This window comes from Strigops habroptila, chromosome 5 (assembly GCF_004027225.2).
Source record: "Strigops habroptila isolate Jane chromosome 5, bStrHab1.2.pri, whole genome shotgun sequence".
NCBI lineage: Eukaryota > Metazoa > Chordata > Aves > Psittaciformes > Psittacidae > Strigops > Strigops habroptila.
Window position 1 is genome coordinate 7,299,097 of NC_044281.2, and position 18,231 is coordinate 7,317,327.

Here is an 18,231-nt window from a genome sequence, read left to right on the forward strand (position 1 = left end):
CAGTTGAGAAGAATCTCTCTTGTTGGCATATATTTGTATTTAGCTTAATTCAAAAGACATTCTTCAATTAAAATGTTATAAAACGATTTACTGTGAAGACTAAAATGTGAGGTTGTGAAAGAGAAGCAGTAGTTAATGTGCAGATTTAGACACAATGGATTGGGGTTTTTTTTCCTCCTGTAACCACTGAGTGTTAGGTTGATCTATTTCTGGCACTTAGCTTAAAACAAACCAAAAATGAACATTTTTTACCCCATTTTGCTACCTAACTCATGAGGTGATTAGCAGCTATCTCAAGATTGTTTTCCAGCACTTGGATGAGGTTTTACAGGAGAAAGAGAATTTATCTTTTTACTTGATTAAGCTTCTGGAGTTTTGCCCTAACTTTCACAGAATTTGAATTTATCTTCCAGGCCTAAATTAAAATAAGGCCATAATTAGGGATTTATTTATGTATTTCATTTTCAGGCTCTGATTCACACTTACCCAGTGTTATCAGGAAACGATGGGGGGTGTGGTGGGTGGGGAATCAGACCCAAACGGATGAGGTTTTCATTTTGCTTTTTACTTTTGGAATACAAGGGTCAGCGTCACCTCCTTTCACAAAAAAAACCCCAAATTGATTCTTTTCATTTCGACTGAAGATGGCAAAGTTAAAGCCATACGAAAGTAGCATACAGATCCAAAATACACTGTAATGCTTCTTTTACTACCCTTCCTTGGTGAATTTGAACTGCCATAACCTCACTGAGATCATCTAGAACAGGCTACTTTCTTACAGTTGTTTCAGTGCAAAAGGGATTTGTAGAAACTCAGAAGAGCAGTTCAGTGTGCTTTGTCTCTTACAGTGTTTCTACTGTTTCAAAACCACAAATGTGGAATGCCCAAATCATTGTTACACATCTGTTGTACTACGTAACATGGACACATCGTTACTGAACATTTTAACCTCACTATATACAACATTTTGTCAACTATTCACGTCCCATCTCTTCTGTGTTGCTCACAGACAAATCGACAAGGCTGCCAAATATACTTTCACTTACTGGATTAGTTGCAACCAACTCCTGATTGTTGGCAACTGCAGTCAGTGAAATTATTGTTACAACCGAGTTGCAAACAAAAGAGAAAAATAGATTTTTGTGCAGGGTAATCCTTTGGCAACTCAGGCTCCTAGAAAAGAGAAACAAGAACAAATGAATACCCAAGGGTAAAATGCTGCGTACTTGGGGACACCCTGAAATTTTGAAACACTAGAGCTCTTTATTAAGAAGTCTTACATCAACCCTTTCTTAAGCTACAGTCCAAATTTAATAGAATGATGTGAAAGGTAACACTTTCCCTTCAACGCCAACAGGAGGCAAAGCAAGTACATTCAGTTCCAATGTGTTTACAGGGCTGGACCTGCTTTGCGGTGGCGATCTGAAAAACATCTGAATAGCAATAATGTAACATGTTTCAGAAGATTTATACCTTTGAAGAAGCTCTCTCACCCTGCATTTCCATTTACCCAAACCTCCTAAGATGTTTTGAGGATAATTATTATTTTTACTACTTGTATTCCTGTCATTTTCCTTCCTTGATCTTATAACTAGAAAAATATCCAAATAAGTAAAATAACACGAATCTTATAGACTTTTGTATATAACCCAGTTATAAACAGTATATAAACAATTATAAAATGCAGTATCTAACCGCATTTAATTGTGTTAATTTTCAAAGTTTGCTTTTAATCTTGCAATAAAGCAAAAAAAAATCTTTGGAAGAGCCAGTTTGTTGTTTGTCGTTTTTAAGCAGAGTGTCAGTAATATTAAACAATACTCGAAGTTGAACATAGTCAGCAAATTTCTGTTTATCTGCCATACTACAGAAAACAGGTGTGAATTAGTGCCATTCCAAGAGGCAGGAGTGCCTCTCATTGAAGTTTTTCAAAAGAAATTCAGCTTTATAGGCAAACACACACAAAAAAAAAGATAGAAAGCCTGCATGGATATATGGACAATTCAGATCATTGGGATATTAAACCTTAATGCTCAAAACTCCCAAAAAAGCAAGTAACATCCATTTTGTTATAAAAGGACACTCTCAGAAAACACTCTTTGGTTAAATCTGGATAAAGCACCTACTGAAGCCTCTGCTGTAGAGAATTTGTTCTTTACAACCATACCTATCTACCTCCATTTAGCAGCCAGCACCACGGAGTGCAGCTGATTGACAAAATAACTGGAGAAGGAAAATCTATCACACAGGCAACTGCTCTTCACTGTTAGAGCAATCAGAAATACACTGAAAAGGTCAGCATGGGACAAGTCTAAATTGTCACAAAGGAAAATCAACTTGTCTAGCCTTTTCAAACAGCATGCCTGGAAGACAAGATAAAGTATGGACATTGATGATTAATTTTTAATTTGGGAGGGCAGGAGGAAGAAGAAATTTATATTTTAATAGAGAAATGCAGATACAGAACAGTCATGAAAGCTGGAGGAGTATACGTTGAGAACATGACAGATAAATCAAGAGAGTAAAAAAAGACTGGCTATAGAGGACACTGCACTTCTTAGACGCATTCTTCACAGCTATTGCACAAAAAGTGTATGAAGCACCCCACAAATACATGGAGTACGCTCAAGTATGGGCACTGCAATACCATGAGTCAGGTAGAGTTTGTGCAAGTCAAGCCTTGGAGCCCTGAGACATTCTAAGCCTCATTTCACTAAATAGGGCAGAAGGAAACCACTCTAGAAACCAGTGCTGCCATGCAGCAGGAGGCACTACCCTAGTCAAACCTCTGTTTGCCAAGTGTTGTTTGCCTGAAGAAAACAGAAAAGAGAAACCATCCAAATTACAGAACACAGGTTTAGATATGAATTAAGTGATAGAGTACATTCCATTAGGCTTTTTATTTTTTTTTGTTTTAATGCCCCAAACACATACAGCTTTGATTATTAAAATATTCAGGTTTTTATGTACTTTGAAAATGTATTTTCATAAGGTTTTTTTCTTCCTATATGGTTTATATACAAAAGGAGAGGCGACGCTAGATTCCAGCTAAGGGCTTTGTGTAAACAAGTCCTGAAGAACTCTGGAATTCTGTCTGCTTATTGTTAAAGATTCAGTGCGCAGGCAAGGAAAAGCACGTACAGCTAATGGGGCCATCTCTCAGGGTCATCCAGCAGCTGTTCCTGTTGAATATTCAAACACACCCATCCACACCCACCTCCACCCATGCAGAAAAGGACTGAAAGGATCACAAGACAAGAAACAAGAAAGCAAGACTGATGACATTTAAAAATGAAGACTGCTTTTGGTAATAAAAGGATCTTTTCCTAAGCCTCCCCACCCTCCCTCTTTTGTTCCTCTTCCTATATTCCTCTTTCTGACTATTTTTTCTTAATGACATAATATCCTTTAATCGCTTAATTCTCATAATTATGATCTAAGAACATTTGAATGACCTACCTCTGGATTAAACCATGTGCAGTAAAATAAAAACCAGACTTCCTGCTAATTTACCTATTTCCCTTCCTATTTTGTATCCTATATGTCTTGGGCACATTAGGGAAAATTTCATTTCTGCAATATCTCTCCCAAACGAAAAAAATGTAACATTTTCAAAATTCCAGATATGTTTGAGATCTAAATTCTAAAGGTATTCATATACTGCAAAATTCAACCACTGAGTTCCACATATGCACCTGAGGGAATTATCTGGTCAGCCAAAATTAACTTTCAGTGACTTGGGAACCTCCATTCTCTATCAGTGTAACCACTCAGTTGTCTACCCACTCTTTAAGCATAGCATTGCTATTCTCTGTGAGTGCTCCCATGCGATTTGACATGATCCTTGATCAACAACTCCTTTATTTCGGGTGGGCTTTTTTTGTTTGGTTGGTTTGGGGTTTGTTCAGGTTGGGGGCCATCCTTCAAATTACAGCTCCTCTTTCTCTGTATTCCCTGGGTTTAAGATTTCTCTTGCCTCTGGTTTGTTTTTTTTCCCCCCTTTTCTTTATGTAAACCATAGAACTATTTTAACATAAGATTTTATAATAAGTACATGTATGACCTAGAAGATGTAACAGAAAGAGAAAGCAGAGACAACTGCAAGAAGTTACTTTTTTTTATGTGTCACAGATGACTTTTCAGAGAGGAAGCTCGGAGTTCCAAGTTTATAGCCCATTTTATGCTATTAAACCAAGAACTCCAATTCTCCTGGGAAACACAAGTGACAAACTGGACAAGTATTTCCACTGAGACAATTTTCTAAAGAAAAGAGAGAATTTCAAATTAAAAAAAAAAAAAATTCACAAAACCGGTTTAATTAAAAAAAAAAAAAAAAAAAAAAAAAAAAAAATGCTTCAAAACCCAAAGAGTTGGTATTTGAAAACCTGAAGATATTTGGAAAAACTTCTTGGTTTTCCTCTGGAGAAAGTTACCACCTTTCCAGTCAAACCTAAAGATATTCTAATGGTGAGCAATCGAGCAAATATCATCTGGAAACTACCAATTGACTAACAGAATAAATTTCTGGAAACATGACAAGTTCAAAGGCACCCCTACACAATAGGAAAAGGGAAAAAAAAAAAAGCCCACCTGTTAAAGCTATGAATAATCGTACAAGCTTCAGCCGATACATAATACATCCTGGTATTAATCTAGATCCTTAAATATCCTTCTGGTACTAAAAATACTTTAGAGGAACTGCACATCCCGAGAGAACAGCTTGTAGAGGACTTTCTTTAGCTTTCTTTAAATTTTGTAATTTCCTTTTATATCCCAACATAACCACAGTCTAGAAAACGTGGTTTGTGGGTCTGGATTAATTCCATGTAGTTCTCTGAGGAGAGATGATCCTTCTACCAGAAGGAGAAAAAAACCTGGGAGGGCTAGACAAACATGACATAGTTATAAGGGTCGCAAAGCAGACCACCTGCTTTTGCAGCAAATGCCACAAGGCCAAGATGAAAATGGCTTTGTTTTCCTGTTATAATACATAAATATCATGCTTCACTGTCTGAACTTTTAAAACCATATCGTATTCCAAATCTTTTTGTTTTCTCCTGAGAAGTCTGTAAAAACATTTTTCCTGTCACATTACATACTTAGTCTGTTATATTTATGCAAAAAAAAAGCTTCTTATAAGAACTCAGAGCCATTTCACCTGTTGATTTCGTGGAGGGAAAGTGAATTTGGAAATGGTAATCATTGTTTTTACGAGTCATATGCAAATAAACTGATTAAAAATCCACAAATGTTTTGGTTTGTCCTCACGTACATGAGCCTCATGAGAAGAAGTCAGAAAAAGCTGAAAAGTCATCTTGAATACTGGATTTCATAAAGAGAGGTTACAAAGTAGAAACACTCTGGTTTGCTGGGGATTTGTGGAAATGTTGTTCCAGAAACTGGGGAAATAATGCATACCTAAATTGGAAACACTATATTCAGCCAAATGCAACTAAAAAGAATATTTTTTTGTCAGATATCTGCTACCCTTACCTAATCAAAGTCCAGAGCAGGAGAGCTAGCCCCAGTTGCTAGCATATGTTCTATTCATATTTAAATGTTAAGGGAAAAGTAAAAGATCGAGTGAGACAGTAGGGTACAGCAGTAAACAACAGGTAAGACCACAGAGCAGATCTAAATTAGCTGATAACAACCAATGCAGAAATGGTTAAACTGTGCCAGTTAACAAGGAAAGCCTGCACTGTGCGGCGCAGCATTTAGCAGAGACAACTTGTCTCTCTCAGCTCCGCTCATGTGGCAACACTCCTGGTTTCAACTTTCTACTAAACCTCATCAACTCCTTCAAAAAAAACACAAGGGATCTTTCATGGGAAAGAAAAGTAAGTTCACAAGTAATAAAACGACTTATTTTTAAAGATCTGTGCATTATATTACAAGTTGTTGTGACAGTGGTGATACACAGCTCACTTTCAGGAAGGTAACATAATAGCTGTTAGACAATGGATATGACATAACTGTCATAGAGATAATGTAGTGAATAAAAACTCAGGATTATTTTTATTATTCCCATTCCTATTATAGCTCTTAACATTACTTTCTTTACAGATTATCGCATTTTGTGGCTACTTAGTTTGCAACGTTACTGTACCTATCATATCAATGTACATATCATTTTGCTTTCCATTTGTTCTTTTGTTCGGTTGATGCTTGGCATATCCACACTGCAACTTATTTACTAAACCCCCACCACCACCGAAACTACAGCAACAACAAAACCCCAAACCTAAACCCAAAACAAGCAAACTTTTTTTTTTTTAATTCCCATTTTCCCACTTCCTAGTTTCAATATATTCTACAGTTTTTGATTTGCAGATTTGGGATTTTAGGTTTCTATTAAAAGAAACCTAAAATTTTATTACATTATAATGTTCACCAAAGCAATATACCGACTCTGTGCCTTCTTGCTCCTTCTAATTTCATTGGAATGGCTGATGTTTCAAAGTATTGAAATTAGGATTTTTGCAACCACTGGTATTTAGTAAAGAATTTTAAATATACTTACTTAAAATAAAAGAATATGCCAAGAGAAATCAGAAGTGATGTAATTGAAAGACCATGTCCGATGATGGCCAAGTAATACAAGTTCAGAGCAGTCTGCAATACAAGAACAAAAGCAAGCAGCTGTGATACATACAGAACTATTGCTGATAAAGCACATACTTACACATCTCTTCTGCATATAAAAGAACTATAATAGGATTAATAAAAACATTACAGACAATGATGAGCCAGGTCTAGAATCCTGCAAATCAACATCTTGCTAAAATCTTTTTCTATAGGACACGCAACACATCTGTTCGAATAATCACTAGAACTCATCATTTAAGACATCAGGTTTCTAATATATATGGCTAGGCTTTTTTCTAAGTATTTACATAAATGTGGCTGTTTATGCTACTGCATTGGGGGCATTCCTGTCTGAGGCTTGATTCCTTTATTAACACAACTCTTGAGTTAAACATGTGCTTCCTATATGAATGAATGTATTTTTTTCCTCATAGAAGATATGTTCTTACCATTTAAAGACACTTCCTTTAAAACAAGCTGTGAGTATGATATTGGAAATTTAGTTTTCACTTGACATTTAAGGAAGGGCATGAAAAAAGAAAAAAAAAGAACAATGAAGACTAAACAGTCTACATTAAATAAGCCTACAGCCAAATTATAGAATTATGAAAAGCTGGATAGGTACAAAAGGTAAAAATGAAGAACCAGTTAATTAATATTTGGAATATATACACCATGTTATCACTAATTCTTTGAATTAATGATATATTAAATCCCATTTGTAAAAATCCCCTGCTTTCAGTCATGGAATCTGCCTCACAAAATTTCTCTTGTTGCATTAAAAGCAAGATAATAATTTTGTACACAGGAACAATAACAATAAGGCTGAACCTTATTCTATCAAAATAAAGCACGACTATCTGGATTCTATGCTCATGTACCACAATTGCTCATGTACTCCAAACTGTATGTACCCTCTGAACTTATTTAAGATTGAACTTATTTTAAATTGACTTAAGTCAATTTAAGATAGACTAACTGCAGCTTGCTACATATGTTGACTTCTGAAATATATAAGATAAATAAAATAAAATAAAAATAAACTAAACTAAAATAAAATAAAATGATTCCAGGTAAAGCTTTAAGGTTTTATGATGAGACAAGGGTACCTTTTTGTACATGCTAGAATTTTTCAAATTATTATTATTTTTTAAAATGAGATAACTTTAAAAAAAAAATTTAAAAGCAATGCAATAGGTTTAAGTGAAATTTTCATAACAATTCGTAAGGGGGCAAAAAACAAGGGTCACCCCTGAATCGCTACTTGGCTACGTGCATATGATACATTTCTGCGACAGATCCATATCCCAAATCACCCCCTCATTCTGTGACTGATTTAGGCAAAGATGCACGTTTAGGATTTAGAAGATTTCTGCACAACTTAGAACTAGCATAATGCAGTGGTACGGCAGGGGCTGCTGCCGAGGGCAGTAAGAATGGAGAACAGTCACATTTACTGTGCATTATCTAACCCACCTCCTGAGCAAAGTGAAAAGATAATGTTGTTAATGTAACAACATGTGGAACCGTAGCAAGAGGTAAGGCTTTTTTTGAGCTATTATTCCATTTAAACAATACCTTCTGATGCATGACAGACTTGAAATATGCTGGCAAAATAGCCTGAGGGAAACTAGCTCATTATTCATAAAGAAGGACCTGCACGTAATTGCTCCTGTCTGAAAAACATCTCAGTTTCCAACCAAGTATCAGCAAGAATCAATGAATTATAGCATCTTTGTTAGTAGAATTAAATGGTCATTAGTGTATTCAATGTCTCATGATTCGCAAAAAAGCAATACAAAAGTGCCTTATGATGATTTATTATCACTTTTCTCAATATGGTTTCTAAGTAAATACCCTAAAGCACTCCTGACAGCAATGATGCAGGCAGGCAGATCTCTACTATCTCAGTATTCTTGACACAATCTGCTATTATTGAGCTCTTTTCCACAAGGCCTAAATTAATTTACAGTCTATCCTGACCCACTGGACATTTACAGTTCCAAGTAACTGCTTCTTCCAATGACTGTTTCATAAACAAAGAATATTATGGACATAGAGTTATAACATATGAAGAGAATATTAATGGCATAGAGTTCGCTCATATCATGTGAGCAAACTATGATACATATGTGAGTTTTTATCATAGAGTTTGCTCACAGATAAAGTGGACAGAGTTTTGCATTCCCATGGAGGGGTAGGGAATGCAAAATATGCAATTTTGCCCATTATATGCTTACATATCCCAGAGGATCTCAGAAAGAGGGCACGTGGAAGTTTACCAGATTCTTTTGTTTGTTACTATTTTCTAAATATGTCAATGCATGGGCAAGATAAACTGAAGTCTATTTAAAAAGAAGAATCTATATATATACCCACAAAAGTATGTATGTGCATGCCCATATATAGAAATGTATATATACAACTTTGATATATAGCAAACCACTCAAATCATTTTGCTGCCTGGCCTGAGATAATTTTGGATGCTTGCAAAATTTAACTTAAATAAACTTCAAGTATAGGTTTTCCATTCATGAAAGCTGCTTAACATTTCAGAGACTGAAAAAAATGGCACTTGGGAGCTAGGACACAAGACATACACAGGAAAAGGATCACAAGGGAAAACAAATCCTATCTAACATTTCTCATAATTTACTTCCCTTTGGCCTCTAAAGACCCTGTGGTGAATCCATTCAACTACAGCTTGCCTACACTTTGTAAAAAAAGATACTAGCTCTGCTTCAGATGGGGGGGGGGGGAAACACCCCAAAAAACCAACCAACCAAAAAACAGGAAACAAACCCCCCCACACACACACAAAAAAAAAACAAACCACCAAACAAAAAACCAAAAAAAACCCCCACAAAATAAATCTGAACTCTACTGAAAGCTGCCTTGAAGATGTATTAATCTCAAATAAAGCTCTGGCTGTGCACTTAATGAAAATCTGCTACCATAACTTAGTCGGATAAACTCATGCACTCAGCACATCTTCCACAGATGTGCAAACCTGCAGTTCTGCTGAACTTGCACTTACTTCAAATTACAGAGTAAAATGTAAAGGTCTGCTCTTGTAGGGCATACCATACTTTGCTTACCAGTAGATGGCTGTGGATGACCTAGACAAATATAAGTACCCACACATTAAAAATGCCATAAAAAAATACGATCATATTATTCAAGCACCTGAAATCAGCTGTAAAACACAAGGCAGGTGGGTTGGAGGGTTTTTTCTGAGTCTGTTTAGCACAATTCACCCTTTTTATTCAACACACTTTTTTCTTTTTGCATTTTGATATTGCATCAACTCTGTTGCCATTTGAGTTTTGAACTTGTGCGATTTTTCAGATCAGTTTCTTGACACTAGGAACTTGCTTTCATTCCTTTCCTACCTTCACTTTTTCATGTGTATAGATATTACACTGGGTATAGTTTGTCCACGTCCTGTTGCTTTCTGGGTGTCTAAACCAATTCCCACTTGGATCACAGATCTTCGTAACCTTTTCTACAAAGTAGATGGAAAGAAAAGCAAAAAAAAGAAAACAAAAACACAAGAGTCAGCACTGAAGTTCTACTTCCCGAGGCCTAGTATCTAATGAAGAAAGACCGGCAAACAAATGACAGCTTTATTTATATGACTAGAGAGACATTGCTTGTTGCTATGAATTCTGAGAAACTAGATGCCATTGCTTTTGCTTGGCAAGAGCAACTGATGATGTGTTTTTCTTCAGAAAACAAATAGCCTTCCCTCCTCCAAGCCAGTAAGTATCAAAATATATCAAACCAACTGCTCAAGAACTACCAGACAAAGTGACAAGAATATTTAAACAGCTTGTTTAGCATCCAAGATCTAAACTGACATCTGACATCCTACCACTGTAAATTAGAACTGAACAGGCAAGAAAACATCAACAGAGATACTGCTCAAGAACCAAACTGGAAAACTGTGACTACATAACGATTTCTATCGTCAAATAGAAGGAGGCATGAAAAGACCCTGGGAAATACCAAATGAAGCAGGAAGATAAAAGAGTGGAAGTCTATGACATTTTCCACACACTCACAGATACAAAGCTTAGCCCTACAGAAAAAGAAAAAGATTCTCTCGTGGGAGAAACTCTTGTCAGCTTCTACTGCTAAACTGAGGTAAAAGAATAAGTCATACTTCTGCTTGTCTGTTAAGAGAGATCTCTCGGAGGACAAAAACTGTAATCTAACTTCAAGTCATATGTCATAGTCTACAGAATCCTGCAAGGGGATATTTCAGGGGGAGGAAAAAAAAACAAAACAAAAAACAAAACCAAAAAACCCCCAACACTAACTTGTCAGTTGTGATAAAGGGAAAGGACTTGGGGGCATTGGTCAATGAGAAACTGAACATGAGCCGGCAGTGTGTGCTCACAGCCCAGAAACCAACCGTGTCCTGTGCCACATCAAAAGGAGCGTGACCAGCAGGTTGAAGGAAGTGATTCTCCCCCTCTACATGTAGTACTGTGCGCAGTTCTGGTGTCCCCAACATAAAAAGCACATGGTGCTGTTGAAGCAAGTCCAGAGGAGGGCCATGAGGATGGTAAGGGGGCTGGAGCACCTCCCGTACAAGGAGAGGCTGAGAAAATTGGGGCTGTTCAGCCTGGAGAAGAGAAGGCTGCGTGGAGACCTCATAGCAGCCTTCCAGTATCTGAAGGGGGCCTATAAGGATGCTGGAGAAGGACTCATCATTAGGGACTGTAGCAATAGGACAAGGGGCAATGGGTTCAAACTTACATAGGGGAGATTTAGGTTGGATATAAGGAAAAAATTCTTTACTGTGAGAGTGGTGAGGCACTGGAACAGGCTGCCCAAGGACATTGTGAATGCCCCGTCCCTGGCAGTGTTCAAGGCCAGGTGGGACAGGGCCTTGAGCAACCAGACAGGGTCTAGTGAGAGTTGTCCCTGCCCATGGCAGGGGGATTGGAACTAGATGAAATTAAGGTCCTTTTAAACCCTAACTATTCTGTGATTCTATGAAAATGCAAATTATGGGTTTGGAGTTACCGAAATTCTTGAGTATTAGTGACTTTGAGTGGGGCAAATCAAGCACCTAAAACCTCACTTTATTAAGATATATGTTGATGCAGAAGTCCATGCACATTTACCTGATGGGTTGAAATCCTGAAAGTAGTCAGGACAACGCTGTACTGACACAGTTCCAGCAGCAACATCACTCCAGCACAACCAGCCATCCCATGTCCTATTACAGTAAGGACCTGTAAGCAAGTAGAGATCTGGCAATAAAACAACAACCCTTCTTTCATAACAGTCCCTCAAAAGTACAATGTAAGACCGTATAAGGCAAGTTTCTCACTTGCAGGAATGAGGAAGAAAAGAAAATAGAAACATAAGATTTAGCGTTAGTTAATTAAAACTCCACTTAATAGTTCCTTACATGTATATTTCTTTGAACACATTTTAAAAACCCATCATCATTCACCTTGAAACAGTCTACATCTACAATTTACAAGCCTCAGATCTAGAGCACAGTAGGCAAATCCCCCTAAATCTATTCAGACCAAACAATGCATATTAACAAAGAGCCTTATGCTTGCAAATACAACTTTGAATAATTTATTTACATGTTGGATGTATACCAAGCCTATAGATATATTTTCTAGTTCATTGAAAACACATTAGTACCCTAGAAGCCATCAGAAAGCCTGGCTGGGAGGCAGCCATAGCTCCTCTGCCTCAGGCAGAGCTGAGCCTGCAGTGGTCACCATGGCCAGACACTTCTCCAAGTGCTCCAGGGACAGTGAATCCACAGTGTCCCTGAAAAGCTTGTTTTGATGCCTCATTGCACTCACACAAATTTTAACATCTAAAATAAACCTCCCCTGAGAATGAGCTGGGGTTTTATAAACAAATTCTTTCCCAAAAGGCACACAAAATGACTGACTCTCTCTACAAATTTGTAGTTGTTTTTAGTATCTTCCTTCAGGACTGAATAATGCCCCCATCTCAAAGCTGCATTTTTCAAACATTATGTAATTCCTCCTCTCCTCATCTGAAGACTTTCCAATCTGTCCAGATACTTCTGAAGCTGTGATGCCCCAGGCTGGACATCAGCTTACGCTTCCATGCTCGTATCCACTTCTGACCTCCAGACATTCAATTCCTCCAAAGAATTGTTTTGGAAGAGAAGCAGGTCAAAGGAGGTGATCTTTACAGTGAGGGTGGTGAGGCACTGGAATGGGTTGCCCAAGAAGTTGTGAATGATCCCTCCCCGGCAGTGTTCAAGGCCAGGCTGGACAGAGCCTTGGGCGACATGGTTTAGTACGAGGTGTCCCTGCCCATGGCAGGGGGGTTGGAACTAGATGATCTTAAGGTCCTTTCCAACCCTGACTATTCTATGATTCTATGATTGCTACTAAGACAAGAAATGAATATAATTAAAAGATCCTAAATTACTGTAATAATATATGTTAACCATTTGCCTTTGTAAATCCTTATAAGAAAATAATCTCTACCTTCTTTCCTGTGAATGGGATCTTGCATAATTTTCTGGTAGCATTCATATTGTGCTGTCATAATCTTATTCCGTGTAACACTCAGCTGAGAAAAGTCCTCTGTCATATTCTGATGCCCTTCAGATGGTATAGCAATGGCAAAAAACTAAAAGGAAGGAAACTTTTTTTAGCAAGTCATGTACAGACTCCAATATAAACTTCTTATACTTCAATCCTTTAGAATATTTTAAATACTATTTTACTGAAGGAAAGTGATCATCAAATCTTATTACTGACACCAGGATTTTGTGTTTCTCTGGTTAGTTTAGCAATTCTTCTTACTACTGAATCTTGACAAATATCTCCTGACTGAGCAGGGGGCAGTAACAATCTGCAAGATTTGTAAATAGTAATGGAAAAATTCACAGAAAACACTGAGACAGTCAGAAGTACATAAACAGCTTTTGCAAAATCCAGTAAAATACATCAACATTACATTAGTCTAAAAAGCATATGAATCATGCAAAAAATTATCCTTTATGAAGAGACTTTCATAAGTCTCTGACTGTATGCACTGAAGCTTTTGGCTTCTTTAGAGTTATTTGGTTTCTCTGTTGTCTGGTGAACCATAGAGTCAACCCTCAAGATACAAAAAGGTGTTCAAAAGACATGACATCCACTTAAAAATGTGGATCTTGATCTAAACGTGAACCTTTGAAGTGCGTTTTTTTTTAAGTAGTTAAATATTTTATGGGAAGCTACTAAACTTCATAGAAAAACAAACCTGCAGATTGAAATACTGTGCCACTGTCATAAAAGGGTGAAATCAAAAGTTCCGAGGATGCCCTCTCAATCCAGGTTATATGTCTCCTCCACTTTTCCTGGGCCTGGCACAATTCTGCTTGTATGTCACTTGTTAACCATAACTGTAATGTTTTCTGCCAGCAAAGAATATGCTGCATTCAGCAGAGGTAAATACTATTTCCACTTCTTTACCACAGGAATTTAAAGGAGAAGATAAATAAAGATCCTGCTGTACAGAAACTACATTTGAACACAATATTAGTTGTTTCTGCATTTCCATATTAATAATTTCTATGGCATTGTGTACACACTTGTTCAATCTGGAAGTGATTTAAAAAATTCATAAGACTTACCATAGTAACCGATAAGAACAGCAGCAAAAATGTGATCCAGTTTTTTGTCATTTTTATATCCGGTGCAGTGAATTTTACAGTGTAGTTGAACGAACTCAAACTGCAACAGGAAAAAAAGTAGGAAGAAAGTTAGCAATTCATGAAAGCTAAAACTGATAAAAGACTTCATATTTTCTTTCTGAATTAAAACAAATCAATGGAGGTCTTCTCAGTTTTTATTCATGCATAGTGACACATAGACCACACACAGTGATATACAGGCAGATGTACAATATGATGTGAAAAATATGCACTCAATTCATTAGCAATGGATTCCAGCAGCAGGGTTTTTCCTTGCACTGCTGACTCCACTGCCTCAACTAACACCAGTTCTCCAGAGGGTTTGTCTCAGTCTGGTAGCTGGTATCAGCTCTAACAGAGATGTAGCAATTAGCCCCGAGGTATAAGTTGACACCTTGACTAGCAAACTGCAGTTCAGTTTCCTCCAAAGTAGGCTTAGACTTTCACAAACACATGCACACAATTCTTTCCTGTTCTGTTCATACCAGATGAATTTGATCTTGCCATTTCTGGAAGAACTGATCTAGTAACTAGCCACTTTATCTTGAAGTTCAGCTTTTCAAGGATGACAATGGCAATGCAAGAATTAGTTATGAGCTGTAAAATAGTTTCTGTATCTGCAGTAGCTATAAACTAGTTACTGTATTGTCAGTTAAAAAAAAGCATAACTATCCAAACCAGCTGTAATCATCTTACAGCAGACTTCTCTTGGAATTGATGTTTGAAGTGCAAAATGCACCTAAACCATAAAATATACAAAGTTATTTATTAAGCACTCAATCTATTAAGCATAACCCTCCTGTGACAATTCCCTCAAAAGGAAGCGAAATGTGTAGAGATTTCTCAAGCAATACTTTACTACGTCCTGAAGTACTCTGAGAAGATCACAAAGCTGAGCCTGGAACCAAGATAAGAGCCTCTCTTGACCTTTCCATATTTAGATTAAGTCTTTGCATCTAAATCATCTTTCAAAAGCTAAGTTTCTGACTGTATGAGCATTAATGAAGCTATTATCTTCCAAATTAAGGCGGACCGCATCCGAGTGAGTTTAGCTTCCTTGTAGATTAATTAATTAAACAGATTAATTCACTAAAGATAACACACTGCTACTTCAGATATAAAACTCAAGTACCCCAAAGGCCCCTTATATAGCTAGCTCTAAGATCTCACTGCTACTGAATCGAGAGGGCTGTTGGGAACTGAGTACCTGTCTCCTGACCCAAGCCACATTCTCCCTTGGATCACACTTGCTTTTGTCTTTGAAGATTTTCTTATCCAGGAGTCACATCCTGTGAGAGACTGGTGGATGACAACTGATTGTACACTGGCAAGCACAGTCAATTTTACAAAAAGCCCATCCTTTTTAAAAAAAAACCCAACCCAACTGTCTTAGCTGCAAAAAGCAAATATTCTGTATCTGCTTCTGTTCTGCTTTTACACTGTGACTGGATCCTTTTAACACAACTATAACACAATAAAAAGCATATTATAGGATATACTGACTATACGAGATCGCTGCTGTTTATTGTACGGCTTGATGCAAATACAAGAAACATTGTAAAACCAGTTACTGTTGTTTAACCCAGACTAAAAGCACGTCAGTAAATCTCTCTATTTTTACCACTGGCATGAAATCCTCTTAACACTGATTGCTGGAAATTGCACAGGTAATTCAGCGTAACACTGAAGTTCAAACATGCTGTTTTGAAGGTTCTTCAAAAACTAACAGAAAGACCAATCAGCATATATGAAATCTATTCTTGGTTTGAGCTAATAATTCTCTGGAAAATCCACATGTGCGGAGAACTACAATGAATAACTTGTCAAAACCACTACCTGTTAACTAAAGAAAAATCTAAATATCTATGTGCAGTGACTAAAGATTGGCTGAAAACCAAATACAAATGGAGATATCTAAAGAGGCAAGATGATTTCAATTCTACATGATAATTGGGGGCAAGGGAGATTAATTAAAACCTATCACAAGTTTCATCCATTTACAGTTATGTCTGTTTACCTAGGAAGGGAAAAGAAACACTAGCCTTTTAAGGAAGTTTGGAATTAACTACTTGGTTGTAAAGCAATTGAGTAATCTCTCTCTAAATTATGACAAAGCACATCTGCACAGGGTTAAAACCTGTAAATGATGTGCGTAGGACAAGCAATGAGACCAATCAAGTAGAACATAGCAACAATAGTATATGTTTTTCTATATAAGTATGCAAGAGTTCAAAATAATTTTCTCTATAATAGTTTCAAAAATCCTTATACTAAAACAGATATTGGATGTCAAATTTAATATGCATGTTCAAATATTGGCCTCATTTAGCCTTGCTTATTTTCATTTATCTAAAAGATACAATATCTTATAAACATAGGCAGAATTTATCTTCGATTCAAAGTCCATGATTATTTCTGTTTCACATTATCAATAGTCAACCTTTAGCTCAGTACCTTTAATGGCCCAAACCTAGTGATTTTCTAGACATTTCCTACCAACCATTCCAGGATCTACTACTAAGTTATTAGTTCTTCCCAGGAGACAAAAGAGTAAGTCAAGTCTATAATTTGTTCTGTGATTTCCACTCATTTCTCACAGTTGCTAACTGCAAAATACTTACGGGGCGGGGGGGGGGGGAAGGCTTTTTCTAAACATCAATTACAAAAGGCAGGATGAAGGTCATTCATATGCCTGTTTGGACTTCAGGAAAGCATTTATTGCAACACTACATGAATTCATTCCTTCGACACTTATTCCAGTTAGTTTGGACAAGAACTTTCACAAGAAGATTACAAACATTCTTAGGAATGGACAACAATGTAGTCCATTGAACATGGTTGCAAGCCAGTACTGCTGGGAAAGTCAGGCTCCTTTTATTAACCATCTTCCTGATGAAATGCAAAACAAATATAATTCTCAGAAAGTTACCTCCCTCTCAGAGCTGGGAGGTATTAGATGCACAAGAAAAATAATAACAGACCCATTACTGGGTTTCTTTAAATAAAAGTGCTTCTCAAGTTGTTCTTAGAATCATAGAATAGTTAGGGTTAGAAAGGACCTTAAGATCATCTAGTTCCAACCCCCCTGCCATGCACAGGTACACCTTACACTAAACCATGTCACCCAAGGCTCTGTCCAACCTGGCCTTGAACACCACTGGGGATGGAGCATTCACAACTTCCTTGGGCAACCCATTCCAGTGCCTCACCGCCCTCACAGTAAAGAACTTCTTCCTTAGATCTAACCTAAACTTCCCCTGTTTAAGTTTTAAGCCATTACCCCTTGTCGTACCACTACAGGCCCTCATGAAGAGTCCCTCTCCAGCATCCTTGTAGTCCCCTTCAGATACTGGAAGGCTGCTATGAGGTCTCCACGCAGCTTCTCTTCTCCAGACTGAACAGCCCCAACTTTCTCAGCCTGTCTGCATACGGGAGGTGCTCCAGCCCCCTTACCATCCTCATGGCCCTCCTCTGGACTTACTCCAACAGCTCCATGTCCTTCTTATGTTGAGGACACCAGCACTGCACACAATACTCCAAGTAGGGTCTCACAAGAGCAGAGTAGAGGGGCAGGATCACCTCCTTCGACCTGCTGGTCACACTTCTTTTGATGCAACCCAAGATACGGTTGGCTTTCTGGGCTGAGAGCACACACTGCTGGCTCATGTTCAGTTTCTCATCAACCAACACCCCAAAGTCCTTCTCTGCAGGGCCGCTCTGAATCTCTTCTCTGCCCAACCCGTAGCTGTGCCTGGGATTGCCCCGACCCGGGTGTAGGACCTTGCACTTGGCTTGGTTGAACTTCGTAAGGTTGACATCAGCCCACCTCACAAGCGTGTCAAGGTCCCTCTGGATGGCATCCCTTCCCTCCAGCATATCAACCGAACCACACGGCTTGGTCATCGGCAAACTTGCTGAGGTTCTTCTGCTACTAAACATCTTTG

At 37.7% G+C, this 18,231-nt stretch overlaps 1 protein-coding gene across 1 annotated transcript in view; it reads right to left on the reverse strand.

Annotated features, from left to right (window-relative positions):
• The window catches only part of CALCRL (calcitonin receptor like receptor), a 68,308-nt gene that overhangs the window by 18,832 nt on the left and 31,245 nt on the right, over positions 1-18,231 (reverse strand). The window contains exons 2-7 of the mRNA XM_030485513.1: positions 14,228-14,327; positions 13,092-13,236; positions 11,724-11,834; positions 9,981-10,093; positions 6,524-6,615; positions 1,047-1,173 (exon numbers count right to left, since the gene is read on the reverse strand). Of these exons, the coding sequence (XP_030341373.1) occupies positions 1,047-1,173; positions 6,524-6,615; positions 9,981-10,093; positions 11,724-11,834; positions 13,092-13,236; positions 14,228-14,278 (639 nt within the window). The 5' untranslated portion in view covers positions 14,279-14,327. The remainder of the gene's footprint in view (positions 1-1,046; positions 1,174-6,523; positions 6,616-9,980; positions 10,094-11,723; positions 11,835-13,091; positions 13,237-14,227; positions 14,328-18,231) is intronic.